Source organism: Lepisosteus oculatus, chromosome 23, assembly GCF_040954835.1.
Source record: "Lepisosteus oculatus isolate fLepOcu1 chromosome 23, fLepOcu1.hap2, whole genome shotgun sequence".
Lineage (NCBI taxonomy): Eukaryota > Metazoa > Chordata > Actinopteri > Semionotiformes > Lepisosteidae > Lepisosteus > Lepisosteus oculatus.
In genome coordinates this window covers 2,360,863-2,375,246 of record NC_090718.1, presented here as the reverse complement: position 1 = coordinate 2,375,246, position 14,384 = coordinate 2,360,863, and the positions used below count along the sequence as shown (strand labels likewise).

The 14,384-nt window shown below is 45.6% G+C and overlaps 1 protein-coding gene across 2 annotated transcripts; it reads left to right on the top strand.

The window, feature by feature from the left end:
* Positions 1–46: 46 nt before the first annotated feature.
* Positions 47–9,627, top strand: LOC107075737 (myelin protein zero-like protein 3). Of its 2 annotated transcripts, none has more exons than XM_069183101.1 (7): positions 47–781; positions 2,659–2,719; positions 5,300–5,466; positions 6,641–6,851; positions 7,502–7,667; positions 7,856–7,925; positions 9,054–9,627. In XM_069183101.1, exons 2-7 carry the CDS (start codon positions 2,662–2,664, stop codon positions 9,126–9,128), a joined length of 747 nt encoding a protein of 248 aa, XP_069039202.1. In that variant the 5' UTR covers positions 47–781; positions 2,659–2,661; the 3' UTR covers positions 9,129–9,627. The 2 variants fall into 2 exon arrangements, with proteins under 2 accessions (XP_069039202.1, XP_069039203.1); XM_069183102.1 differs by lacking the exon at positions 47–781 and adding an exon at positions 1,422–2,091.
* The last annotated feature ends 4,757 nt before the right edge of the window (positions 9,628–14,384 follow it).

Here is a 14,384-nt window from a genome sequence, read left to right as displayed (position 1 = left end):
GATTGTAACTTTTGAGCTGTTTTTTTAAATAGTCATGCTGGTACAATGCAATCTTTACAAAAAAGCAGGGAGATCTATAAATAACAAACAAATGTTTTTGTGTTTTTGCAGTGTGTTTCTAAAATGCATTCTCTACATCAGCATATGTGTCTGAAGATCCCTGTTTGGTACACTGAAGGACTCAGCATTACAGGGGTACAAGTCCACCAAGCAACATTGTCTGTAAATCATTGAGCACCAGAGATTGAAAATACTAAACAAATCTCTGCACACACCCGATCAAAGGGTACTATCCCACAAGCCTGACTTCTTGTTCTGGTGTATGGATATTTTTTAAACAAGGCTCAGTTGTACCCTGATTAGTCACCACTTCCAGGAGAGCTACAACTTGTCTGTAAATGCTTCAATGTTTTTGAGCATTCTTTTCAAAATGTTTCTTTATGAAGGGCTTTCGAGGCCAGAATCCTGACGTGATGGGGGACATTGAAATTTCAACAAGCGCAATTATTCCTATGGGTTTTTTGGTTCAGGTTCTGAAACATTTGGTGGGACTGTCTGAATTGACACATGAGCCAGGGATGCTGTTGCCTGTGGTGATGCACCAACAATTATGCCTCTTGTGTTGTCAGTTGCACTAGCCATCTTTGCCACATCACAGCTCCCTGAAGAAAAGCCTGGTCTGCTATTACTTCAAGGATGCTGCACATTGGTGGTGGTGGAGGGGATCCCCATTACCTGTAAAGCGCTTTGAGAGGAGTGTCCAGAAAAGCGCTATATAAGTGTAAGCAATTATTATTAATTATTATTATAGGACTTATAGGGTGGACTACATCTTGAGCTGTAGCTACTGGACAGGATGGGCAATTCTATAACATATGTAAAGTATCTCTACATACACTTTTCAAGGCTGAATCTACAATCTACGAGGTGATAGTGTCCATGTATCTATGTTTAAAATGTTTGATTAAATCCATTAGGACTGAGTGTTGTTTTTTTATTTTTTATTCTGTGTTAATCAAGGTAACACTCCCACAGTTCACAAGAGGCTCCGAGGGACACAGCACAAAGGGGGAAAGCTTCCTTTACAATCGTAACCGCCGGTGTTTTCCAATGTATCTTTGGCTCAATTACCCTCAACGAAGCGATGTACTTCTGTTTTCTGAAAAAAATAAACTTCCTCACATTTTTTAATCAAAATAAAAGGAGAAGAGAACCTCTAATCCTCAATTTTGCCGTCTAGTTCAAGGGAAAAAAAAAACATTTAAGTGTATACAAAACATTGCCTGAATCTGCTACAGTAAAAGCTATCTGCTTTAGGCAGGCTACTGCATATAAACACAACATTCAGTGTTTCCCCATAACAAACCGTGTTGATACAAACTGGAAGCAATGTTATTACTGTTTCATTAAGTGTTTCTTTCAGACAAAACGACAGGGGTGGAACCAACTATACAATGTTTTTAAAACGCATGAAAAATACACTGCAAATGACAGAAATGTTGTAAATTAGAGATTTCAGCATCTTCTATAATGCAACTATAACATTGGCAATGATTCCTGTTTTTTAATGCTCTGTATTCCAGATTATTGGGTGTTTAAATCTGCATTTAAATCAGTTTCCTGCAGGACAGAGATTCTTAACTTGGCGTGCACCCCCTATGAGAGCGAGATACCATTTCTGGGGGTGCAAGGGCGAGCCAGATTTTTTTTTTTATAGAAGGTAAATCACTTAAAATACAAATCAGGCACAGACACGTAAGTACAACCACTTAGTTACATCAAACCTACTTTGTAGGTATGTTATGGAAAATGTATTTTTTTTGCATCGTCTTAATTTGACCTGGATTTAAATTTAACCATATAATTCTCTCTCTTTCATTCTACAGTTATGTTGCATCTATTGTTGAAAGATTATTTTGCAGCAAACACAAGCAGTTGTGTAACTTGCACCTGTGTGAGCGTAATGAATACCATAGCTGGCATATCGGATATCGCCTTTCAGCTGGGCATCACACCAGCAGTACAGGGCCTGCCTTGTCCACCGATACGCAAAACCTCAACACATCTGAAAGCACAGCACAGAGAAAGCAGGTCCTTAGCATTTGCTATTCTGAGCTTTTGAATCTCAAAATTATAACTTGATTCTCGTCGTATTCATCCCGATTTTAAGAACCCAAACACGCCAAAGCAATAAAGATTAAAAAATGAAATATTGGCTCTCAATCAACAGCAGTTACAAGTTGTATTAATTTAACGCAAAGGTCCGGTTTTATTAATTGTTACAGATCCTTGAGTTCTGTTTGTATTATCTGGATGTCTTTAAATATCTAATTTAAATTAAAGTTAAACTAATTCTGGCCTTTTCTTCTACTTGTATTAGAACCCCTGAAGCGGTATTGTGTTTTTTAACTTTTTTAACTTCTCCGTTTTAAACAAACAAACAAACAAACAAACAAAAAAAAACAGCTCCTGGTCTTCTCCGAACTTAAGGTGTTTTTTTTGTTTGTACGGGTCACAGGGAGAAACGTTTTTGTCTTCCTGATACACCTGTCTGACAGGAAGACAACCACAGAAAACAATATGGAGGCCAGTCAGCCGAGACTGAGCTCGTAATTCTTGTTTTCCTCCGGTCGAAACTCTTTGTTTTTCTTTTAAAAGGAGATGGGATGCCTGACACCCCAGACGGATGTATTATTGCGCTGTTTTCTTCTCGTGTTTGGTGAGTTTGAAGTGTTTCTTTTATTTCTCTGCCATTTTACAGCCTCGGCAGCTGAGCGAAATCGGACGGCGGTTGTTTACCTTGATTTAAAAAAAAAACTTCGCCAGTTGTGACACTTTTATAAATAAATACATCTGATCAAAAGAAACCTGGCCTGGCATTCATGTTTATGGCATTATTGGTATCTGTTAGAAGCTCGCGAAGTGTCACAAAATTAATATACGACGTTATGGTGTTTGTTTGAGTGCCTGTACAAATATTGTGCTTCGGCCAACTGGAAGGTTTTATGGCGCTGTGTACACAAATTAGGGTTTCATTGTATCAGTCAACTGCTGTAAAACGTTCGTTAAACGTTAAAATACATTTAAACAAAGTCTGGGCGGCTTCTGGAATGATTGCGCCTGAGCTCCGTCTGCGTCACACCTGTGTCACACCTGTGTAGGAAACCGAAGAGCCAGTTGCCTTAGAAATAAGAGTAATGAAAGAAGTGTTAAAATTGTTCATGGGCTTTGTGCTGTTAAACACTTTCTAGATTTAAATCTGAACCAGACGATTTATGTCTTTGGTTTTCTTATTTCTGTGCGCTCTGTGAGGCTGGAAAAGAAACTGAAGCATTTATCTGTTACAAAGTTGTTAAACGTCACTTTAACGTCAATGCTTGATTTAAGGAGATTGATATGTTGCTATACTTTGCCATATGTAACATGGATTTTTTTTCTAGTTTGTACACAAAACAAAACGGTCTGATATTACTCCCTCCTTTAATACTCACAAGATGAAAATGCAATATTACTTGAACTTAAAAACGTAACGGAAAAGGGCAAAAAGCAATTGTACGCGAAAAGAAGTGTTCAGATTTGTAATTTTTAAAATAACTTTTTCTAGGCACCTTTTCTTCTTTGTTTATATTATTCGATGTTAAATACACGTTTTGAAAATACAGCTACACAGTTAGAGGCGCTGAACGAGGAAGATGAACTGGGGTTACAGCTGTTTATGGTTGAAACTGTTGTAAAATATGAATAACAGTTGCGATGAAAGCCCTGCAGATAGATGCCCTGTGCTTTCGTGAAATAAGTTGCTCGTGAAGGGGGGAAAAGGTACTGCGAAGCCTCTGCGTTTAGTCACGGTCCTCGCGTGACGTGGATGTGTGGGAACAGGCAGAAGCTAATTCCACGCTCGAAAGCCGAAAAAAAGCAAAAAAATGTTCTTAGTTTTTCCCCAGAAGGTCTCCCGTCCAGGTACTGACCAGGACCACCAGCTCTGTCGCCGCAGGGGCAATCACAGTGCAACAGCTCTCGCCCTCACAGCTTACGAAACAGCACAGTGCCAAGCCACGGCTGGCAAAGCACGTCTCTCAGGGACAAATTGTTCTATATTTCAGCGTGAAATTACGAAATTCCTCAGCTCCTCTGTGTGCTGGTTAATGTTTTGGTGAGATTCTAGGATCCATTAGCTTGGCGATATTTAACGGGCGAGAGCGGACCCTCAGCCGTGTGGGTTTTGAAATGTCAGGAAATTGTACCGCTCCAAGATTGCTTTGTCGTGTAGCAAAAAGGCAAATGAAATGGAGGATGCAGTCTTAACCAGTGGACCCCCAAATCCTTTCCTGGGTACCCCCACACACCTGCTGCTATTCATTACAGCTGAGCTCTTTGCTTACATCTTTAACTGGAACAGAGGCTCGCTCGGTCCAAGTTTCGTTTCTTTCTTCTCAAAGGCTGGCCTTTTTAAAGTTAATTAAGAAACGCAGCTTTCTACTTATTTAGGAGCTGAAAACAGCTCGAGAGTTAAAATGATTGACTGGGGTGTGTTGGTCACCAGGACCAAGACTGGGAGAGCCCTGCAGTAGGACAAATGCAGCTCCAACTGGATCGCTATTGAGCCCTAAAAAGACAACACACGCCAGTGAGAGGGAAAGGCAGGAAGGAGAAGCAGATCCTGACAATCACACAGGGGGGACAGGCTGTGGACACAGATAGATCTGGCTGTCCAGAGAAGGCAGGCTCAGTGTCCACAGCCTGGCCACAGTAACTGGACACAGGCAGACCTGGCTGTCCAGAGAGGACAGGCTCAGTGTCCACAGCCTGGCCACAGAAACTGGACACAGGCAGACCTGGCTGTCCAGAGAGGACAGGCTCCGTGAACACAGCCTGGACATAGAAACCGGACACAGGCAGACCTGGCTGTCCAGAGAGGACAGGCTCAGTGTTCACAGCCTGGCCACAGAAACTGGACACAGGCAGACCTGGCTGTCCAGAGAGGACAGGCTCCGTGAACACAGCCTGGACATAGAAACCGGACACAGGCAGACCTGGCTGACCAGAGAGGACAGGCTCAGTGACCACAGTCTGGACAGAGAAACTGGACACAGGCAGACCTGGCTGTCCAGAGAGGACTGGCTCAGTGACCACAGCCTGGACAGAGAAACTTGTCACTCTTTCCAGGCTGGAGCCTTGCCTAGACTCGAACCCTGTTCCTCTTGGCTCTTTCATTCCCTCTGAGAGATGATTCCTCGATTTCCCCAGTCCTGGCGGTCACCAGCCCTGCTGTCCTGACACTCTCTCTCTCTCCCCTCAGCTGCGGGCGGAGGGGCGGCCATACAGGTCAGCGCCCCCCCCGAAGTGGTGGGCGTCAAGGGGAGAGAGGTCACCCTGAAGTGCACCTTCTGGTCCAGCATCCACGGGACCAAGCTGCTGTCCGTCGACTGGTCCTTCCGGCCCGAGAGCGGGGGCCCTTCACAGTCCGTGAGTGCGCCATAACCCCCCCAACCCCCCCCAGACTAAGATGCCCAACAAAGACTTGACTGCATCAGTACTGTTGTGTTTGTGCCTGCTCCATTGTGTGGTTGGTATTGTTACAAAAGCTCTTCTTCATGGCTTGTCAATGTAATATACTGCTTTTCTTATTTCCATTTAATATTGCTTAGTTCTCGTATTGCTTTTAATTTTTTAATTTTGCTGTTAATAGTGGATTTAATATAGTGCTGCAAACGCACACATATACATACAGTCTGTGGATGATGTTTCAGGTCCATTCACTGCTAATTGGTAAGAAATGGGTGTTAATAATGTGGGAGTTTGATTGATTTGTCCCTTACTGAAAGTCAAGTGCTTAGGCATCCTCTGGGATGAAAAGAAGTCTATAAATGAGTCTAAACATGATTCTTCTCATGTTTTTCTGGGTTGTTCTTCAGGTTGCCACAGGGGGGCAGTAGCGCACAAGTACAGCTCTTAATCTGCCCCTGCTGCCGCCCTCAAGTACCTCAGCGTTTCTCCAGCGCTTCTCTGTCTCCCGGCACGGAACCCCTCCACCTGCAGGAATAGGGAATAGAGATAGAATAGAACCCCCCCCTCCAAGAATAAAAGCAGCAGGGAAATGTCAGCAGGGAGATCCTGAAATTGTGGGGGGACTAAAAAGAAGCCGAGCAGAGGCCTGCAGGGTCCAGAGATGCCGAAGGCGTCTCCCCCCCCCCCCCGGGGGAGCGCGGGTCTGCACAGTGGCAGCTGGCTGAGCCCCTACTCAACCTGCCGATCCACCGGGTCTACCGTACCGGCAGGATGTTTAAGACCAGCTGCCTCAGTGCCTCCCTGCTCAGTCCTTGAGTCTATGCTCTCGTCTTGGCGTTCTCCGGCTTGTGCTCTCGTTTCGTGGCTACGGCTGTCGTTATCCCGATTTCCCGATCCGGGGAGCCGGCTGCGTTAACCCCGAGCTGTGAGTTTCACCTCCGCCCGCCGCCTGCCCAGCCGTCCGCGCCCGCGTCTCGGGACCGCCGCGTGCAGCGGACGGGGGTGGACGACGCTGGCCGGCGCCCGCTCGTAGACTCTTGGCTGGCGTTCAGTCGATTGACCTGGTTCTCTCTCTCTCTCTCTCTCTCTCTCTCTCTCTCTCTCTCTCTCTCTCTCTTTCTGTCACGCACAGCTGTTTCACTTCCAGTCTATCCCCTACCCCCCCACCGAGGGGCGCTTCAAGGACAGGGTGACCTGGGTGGGAGACATTCCTGGCGGGGACGCCTCCATCAGCCTGCGGAACCTCTCCCTGACCGACAATGGGACCTTCAGCTGCGTGGTCCGGAACCCCCCCGACGTCCACGTCAATCCGGCGCAGACCGTGCTGACCGTCACGCGACAGGGTGAGAGGCGCCGCGGGCTCCCCCCGGTACCTCCGTGGCGCGGTGCCCCTGAGAGAAAGTGCTTTGCCAGCCGTGGCTTGGCACTGTGCTGTTTCGTAAGCTGTGAGGGCGAGAGCTGTTGCACTGTGATTGCCCCTGCGGTGACAGAGCTGGTGATCCTGGTCAGTACCTGGATGGGAGACTCCTGGGAAAGCTAAGGCTGCTGCTGGAAGAGGTTTTAGTGGGTCCAGTAGGGGGCGCTCACCCTGCGGTCTTTGTGGGTCCTAATGCCCCAGTATAGTGATTGGCATGGGTCCTTTGGATGAGACACAAAACCGAGGTCATGACTCTCTGTGGTCATTAAAAATCCCAGGGCGTTTCTCGAAAAGAGTGTCCTGGCCAAATTTGCCCCTGGCCTTTACCAATCATGGCCTCCCGAGTGTGCTGGCACAGCATCTAGCTGGAGCTGCACATTGGTGGTGGAAGTGGGATTCCCCGCTACCTGTTAAGAGCTTTGAGTGGAGTTTCCAGAAATGTGGTCTATAAGTGTAATCAGTTATAAATATTATTATAGGACTTATAGGAGAGATTCCTGTTGCGGCAGTCAATTGTGGAGGTGTGTTCTGGACTGGGAGGGGAAACTGGGATGACTGGGAGTTCTCTCCCCACAGACACTTCTCTGCGCTTCACGAGCTTCTTCGCGCTAGTGGTGCTGGTGCTCTTCCCCTCCGCCGTGATCCTCCTGGTGCAGCTGGGCAGGATGTGCTGCAGCAGGTTCGGCTGTGGAGAGGGCAAGAGGCGGGATTCCAAAGCGTGTCCCATCGAGGTGATAGACAGGTGAGGCTCTGAGACCCCTTAAAACTGGCTTGGAGATGGACACTCCACTGTCCACTCCTTAACACTGGCTTGGAGACAGACACTCCCTCCACTCCTTAACACCAGCTCGGAGATGGACAATCTGTCCATTCCCTAACACCGGCTTTGAGTTACTGATTATCAGAAGTGCTTTCTTATTTTATCAACAGAGAGGACACGGCCCCCAAGAAGCCTACATTGAAGGACAGAATTGCATGGTGCTGCTTCAAGTGCTTTCAGGTACAGTCTTCTCCCCTATCTCTGTTAAGATAAGATCACTTTAGCCATATACGATATCTTGCATTAGGATATTTCGAATACCTCAAGCTTGGGGTCAGAGCGCAGGGTCAGCCATTGTACAGCACCTGTGCCTGTCCTGGGGTGCAGAGCTGTACACTGTGGAACATGGACAGTGCTCTTCTAAAGCACTCGGACTGAAAAGTAACAGCTGTTATTTTTACATTTTACTGCTTGTTTTGGAGGAATACATATTGGTGATCACAAGATTAATATGAATGACTATAATATACACTTTATTTTCTAAGCCATACTATGCATACATTACATTACGTCCTTTTATTCTAGTAGAATTTTTTTTGTATTCAACCCTGTGATGTCAAGTGGCCACTGGTGTTGAGACAGATTCACTGTAAGTAAATTTCTGGGAGTGAATGTCAGTATTTGGGGTCACGTCCCTTTGAGGCCCATACCGCACAAAGTCTGTGCCCTGTTCTGCTCAACCAAACTCCTTGCGAGACGCTTTGCTGCCACCACTTGGAGTTCTTGTCGATTCTAGGGGTGCTCCTACTTCAGTTGTCTTTCCCTGGCTTGTAAATAGCTGCTCAGCCAGAGCTAAATCTGGCGATCGTCTTGGCCAGGCTTTTCCAATGTGTTCTCTGGTGAACTCCTCGACTGTGTGTGTTTAGGGGTTATTGTCGTGCCTCAGGCTGAAGCACTGCCCAATACGTATGGAGAGATGTTCTCCACCATAAGCAGACGGCATGTTTTTGTGAACCTCAAAATTCGTTGTTTACATCGGCAAAAAAACCAGTGTGTCCGATCAAGAAGTGCCATGCTTGCACAGCAGATCACGGCACCACCTCCAACAGGCTTCAGCCTTGGCTCAGATGTTCAAAGATGAGCCAGCAGAGTTTTGAAACAAAGATTTCTGGACACATGAAACCAAGATAAACCTTTAAGAAAGTGATGGAAATTGAAAGTGTGGAGAAAGGGAAAAAAAAAGTAGGCCTTCATCAGCCTGCCCCATTTCGCAGTAGGATGTTCCGAGACTTGCTTGCACATGCCTGGAAGCCTGTACAGCTGTGATGATGAGAATTTCAACAACACTTCTCAATTATTCTTCTCCAGGACTCTGACTATGAAGACTACGACGTGGAAGAGCCCTTGCGACACCATGAGCCTGTGGCAGAATCTCACTGCTAGCGCCCTCTGCTGGGCGGGTCGGGGAATTGCGGGACTGCCTCTTGAGCCCACAGAGTCAGCGGTGCCTGGGCTGTCGCTGGACTGAACTCTTGCGAGACCTGCTTCAGCAGAGAGCCCCCTTGGCTTACAGCTAAATGCCCAGCGGATCGCATAACCTGGAAGAATACCAGGCTTGATGACTGCACTCCCATCCCATTTCAGATCTGTCTGAAGCCAACAGATTGATTCTGAACTCCCATTCCAGAACAGGATTTACAAGTTTAATGCGTCGATGACTTTCCTCCCTAAGAACTTCTCCAGCCTGCCCGTTCTGGGAAAGATCTAGTTCTTTCTGAAGAAATGCAGACATGAAGATTAGTCCTATGAAGAAAGTCCTTTTTTTCCCTCTGGGCTATATTCTCAGATTAAGTTTAAATTTGTAATTTTGGATTAAGTTATTTCTTCGATAATGCCGAGCATCAGTTATTCTTTAATAGTGGTATTAAATGTCTATTTATGTTATTTTTGTTTTTTAATATCATTTTTTTTTATTTGGGTGTCCATCACCTACTGTTAGCTGGGATTCAAAATAGTTCCTCTCCCATGTTGATGGTGCCAGGATGGAGTCAGAAGAGTATTTTTTGCTACGTTATGTGTTATGTATTGGCCTTGTGGCTCTGGGCATCATTCATAAGGTATATTTCACTGTACGTAGTGTGCACATTACACATCTATTTTGTGAAGGGGAAAGGGGAATTAATGTTAAGAAACCAATCGCCAATGTTTAAAATGTCTGTGAGGACCCATTAATTTGCAGTCTCACGAGATGCACATGACACTTCACAGCCAGGATGTAATAATGCTTGGTGGGTTGGAGCAATTGTGTTTTTTTACTGCTGGAGGAAGCACATTAAAAGTGCTGGTAACTAGAACTAGCACTCCTCTACAGCATTCAACCAGTCTGAAGATGACATGCTCCGAGCCTTCCAAAAAACAAACTACTGACTTCAGGGTGACCTGCCGGCCCTGTTGGACTGTGGTTATAATAATAATAATTGCTAACACTTATATAGCGCTTTTCTGGACACTCCACTCAAAGCTCTTTACAGGTAATGGGGAATCCCACTGTCACCACCACCTGGATGATGTGACGGCAGCCATAGTGCACCAGTACTCTCACAATACATCAACTATCAGTAAGGAGAAGAGCAGAGTAATGAAGCCAATTCATAGACAGCGAAATTTGGTCAGGAAGCCGGCGTTGCACTCCAGAACTCGGGCTGGAAACCCTGGCTTTCCTGGGAATCCAAATGACCACTGCACAGTGATGTTGGCTGCAAAGGAAGAAAAGAAACACAACATGGTTGGTGTGAAGCCTTCTTTGGGTGCAAAGAAGGCTCCACAGCCGAAACATGTCTTTCTTTTCTACTCTTTTTAGCTCGGAATGGACCTGTTCTTGTTCCCAGTACGGGATGACTTGTGTACCTACTCTTGTAGGCCATAAAAGCTGGGGTGGATGGAACTCCCGTTCCCTTTTTGTGCAGTTCAAACCGTGCTATTCAAATGCACGGTGCTCCAGTCCAGTCTGATCAATTCCTGGCTTTAACAGCTTCCAAGCTCTTACACCAGCTGTGCTAAAAGGGGCAGTAGAGAGACCCACTTCACATTACATCTTCTTTCACACAGTCTAAATGCCACCGCTGTCTTTCACCCTTGTCTCCCTGTTCACTCTGGCTTGTACCCCAGCCCAATTCTCAGTCACAGGTGGGACTAATTTCAGTTTTCTCCTTGCGTTCTGCTGTTAAACCTCTGAGACCTATTGGTTGCCATAAATTGATCACACCTTCATAGATGATTAATGGGAAATTAGGTGTTTATGAAGCATGCTGAGAAGAACTGAAACAAGCAGGCAGGGGAACTGAAGAGCTGAAACCAGGAGAGACAGAGATCTCCCAGGGCTGGGACTGAGAGACAGTGGGCTATGCAATAAGGTTACAAGCCTCATACATCCAGTGACTGAATTGCTTTCCCTGGGAAGCTGCAGTTCTTAAAACAAAACTTAAATGGATTAAACTGCTAGGCAGTAAGAGTCTTTATTGTTGGTCTGCAGGGATCCAGTTGTGTCTAGACCAAGATGTGCTCCACAGGACTTCGTGTGTCTTATGAATTGTGTCCTGATAAACATTTTATTACACATGCTAGCTGACATGAAACTGAATTTTTTTAAAAAATAGGATAATCCAGTTTGGATTATGTATTCCTTTATAGTGATTTGTATACATTATATTCAATTATACTCTTCCAATCTGGAAGTATCAACAGTGAGGCACCTTTAGCTGTGTATCCAGGTAGACACAATGGCCAAAGTCTGAAGTTGAGCTCTGCAGACATGCTGCACGTTGGTGAACTAGAGTCCAATTTCGACAAGGGCGAGGAGAAACGAAGCCCACCTGCATGGCAGAGAAGGCTCCAAAAGCTGTCAAAGACATTCGCGCCTGAATCCGTTACCTGTCGACGAGGAAACTATCAGCGGCGCATTCGATCAAATCTGAGAAAGACACGTTTCACATGAACATCAGTCACCTCCAGGTGTAAGTATTGCAATTGTCATGTTTAGACTTAGCTGTGATGAGGAGCGCGTGAGTCTTTTGTGTTGGTGCCAATACAGAATTTTTCTGGCTCCTCGTCCTCGGAGCCGCAATCAGGTGAAGAAGGGGGAGTCGGGAGCACAGCCGGCTCACTATCTGAGCGGAGGCCGGCCACATCTGGGAAAACCGCTCAATCTGCTCTCTACCAGAAGACAGTTCTTAAATCTTCCCGGACACTGGGACAGATACAAACATGGTTGTCATTGAAAAAATGTCTTAGGGCTCAGATGATCTACTGCTCGAAAGTGCAGCTCACCAGACAGTTAGAGTACTGTGTCGTCACCTGTAGCACTTCACCAGCTGACTGGTTTCCTTGGAACTGAGCTCGTAGCTGGAGGTGCTGTTACACTACAGTTCACAGTGCTGTGAAACTGAGGGCGGTAGCTGGTGTAATAAGAGTGGCTCTGCTGTAGCTGCTGGAGAGGTTGCTTTGAACACGGTGATTTTTACTTCAGACCCTTAACTTTAACTTTAAACTGCCTGAACTAAAAGTACAGGATGGGGCCACTTATCTGCCAGCTTTGTTGAACATCGATTGCGGCGACTTGTATCAGTCCAGATCTTTGCACTGTGTCCATTTACATTTGTACCTGATGGCCGAGGATCTGAGTATAGCATCTCTGAAGACAAGTTTGTTTTCTTTGTCCTCTGACAAATGGACCTAGTCTTGAGGCTTACAGGACTTCACAGGTGTCTATAACTGGGACACAAGTACCATATCCTTTGCGGCTTCAGTAATTCGTTTATGGTAAATTCTTTTCATGCCTATTTATCGGAATTCTGTGTTCTGCCCTGTGATTTATTTCCCACCCTGCCTTGCGCCCAGTGCTTTGTGAGACAGGCTCCAGCACCCTGAATTGGGGGGAAAAAAGTGCTTAGATTTAGTTTCCAGCTCAGTATTCCTTTTGGATAACAGCAAGAGCATTATGAATGAGTAAGACTCTTTCTGGTGCACAAACTGCATGCATGTTCCATCTGTGTTGTGTTTGTGTCAAACGACTGCATCCCAATAAACACACGTTACTTATTTGGTGAAAACTGCGAGTCACAGTGGTCAGTTATGTATCTGTTATCTAAGTGCAGTTTCGCATGTTATGCAAGTCTTTTTGTTTCAACATGACCACAGAATGCTGTTAGTTTCTGTCTTGGCAGGTGTGCTGTAGCAGCAATCGGAGATGTTAATTTTGTCCGTTTAGTTCTTTGGTTTTGTATGATTTCTACCCCCTGAGCGCTGCTTGTTATTTAAATTAAGGGGTGCTTTATTTATTTAACTTGCTGGGATGCTTTTTACACTTTGATTGATTTTTTTATAAACCAGCAAAACCATGCTAGAAATATACAACAAATCAATTACAGTGCTATTGCCGGTTGTTTCTCGATAAGAGTAGGGAGTTATCCTGCTGTCCGGGCCAAATTCCCCCCCTCGGCCTTTACCGTGGCCTCCAAACTGTCCCCATGTATGACTGGCTTGCACCTGCCCTGCGATGGACTGGCGTCCCATCCAGGGTGTGCCCTGCCTTGCTCTCCTTGCTTGCTGGGTAGGCTCCGGCTTCCCGCGACACCGTATGGTATAAAGCAGTCTGCCAAATGACAAGACATGACAATCACAGTGCCACAGAGTGCTTATCCCGCAGAAAGTCTATACCCCCTTTCCAAAGAAACACCTTCTGTGGCCTAACAGCGTGCAATCAAAGCACACTAAATCAGGATTTATTTTACCTGTACACTGGTAGCTCATCTGCAGCACAGAACACAGCCCAACAAACAAACGACACAAAAATAACAGATTCCCCGACACATTGTCCACATTATTCCCAAGGATCCCACTTATGGGAAGGAACCCACTTCATTCGTCCCTGTAGAGTACCTCCTATAGCATATCGTCCTTGGTCAATAGACCGAGGCATGGTTCAGGGGAAAGAGCACCCCCTACTGGTCCACCAACACCACTACAGCAGTAGCCAGACTGTCCTTCAAGGTCTTGGTATTAACCAGCTCCGGCTTTACTAAGCTTCAGAGAGCTGATGAAATCAGACTGGGGAATGTCGGACATACAGTAACCCAAGTAAATATTACATAATATTACAGATTTGGACTTGTCAACGTTACAGCTTCTGTATGACAGTATAGTGGTTAGAAAATGGCTGGATGGAAAAACTGGCTGGGCATTTGATATCGTATCATTCCCACCTGTGTCTGTTCATTCACTGATCACCTACTAATTGCTATTTAGTAAAAAAATAAGTGAGCAATTTGACTAGAGACAAGTTTGAACATTCTGGGCCCCGAGGAAGGAAGAAATCAATGTTAACTTGATTGACGGAAGATAAAAGTCTAAACCAGCAAGTTGATTAGTTGTAGGGCCCATGTGGGATGAATACTCCAGGACCAGTGTTGAGTGCCTCTCCTCTAATCCCTGCAGAATTGAAGTAGATTTGCCATTTCTGTTCTCATAAAATTCTTACTGTTTTTAAAAGTATAACGGATCCATGGGTTAAAATGATGCGTGCTGTGTAAATCTAGCTCTGCAAGGCGGGACAAATTTGACAATTATTTGCAAGACATTTATTTATAGAAAGGCGTGCTTGTGCAGACCCTCCTGCAGAAGAAGGCAAGCTGAAGTGAAGAG

Coding starts and splice junctions, on each gene's coding strand:
- LOC107075737 (XM_069183101.1), top strand. CDS start 2,662: ATGGGATGCCTGACACCCCAGACGGATGTATTATTGCGCTGTTTTCTT. Junction 6,852..7,501: donor GCTGACCGTCACGCGACAGG/GTGAGAGGCGCC, acceptor CTCTCCCCACAG/ACACTTCTCTGCGCTTCACG. Junction 7,668..7,855: donor CCCATCGAGGTGATAGACAG/GTGAGGCTCTGA, acceptor TTTTATCAACAG/AGAGGACACGGCCCCCAAGA.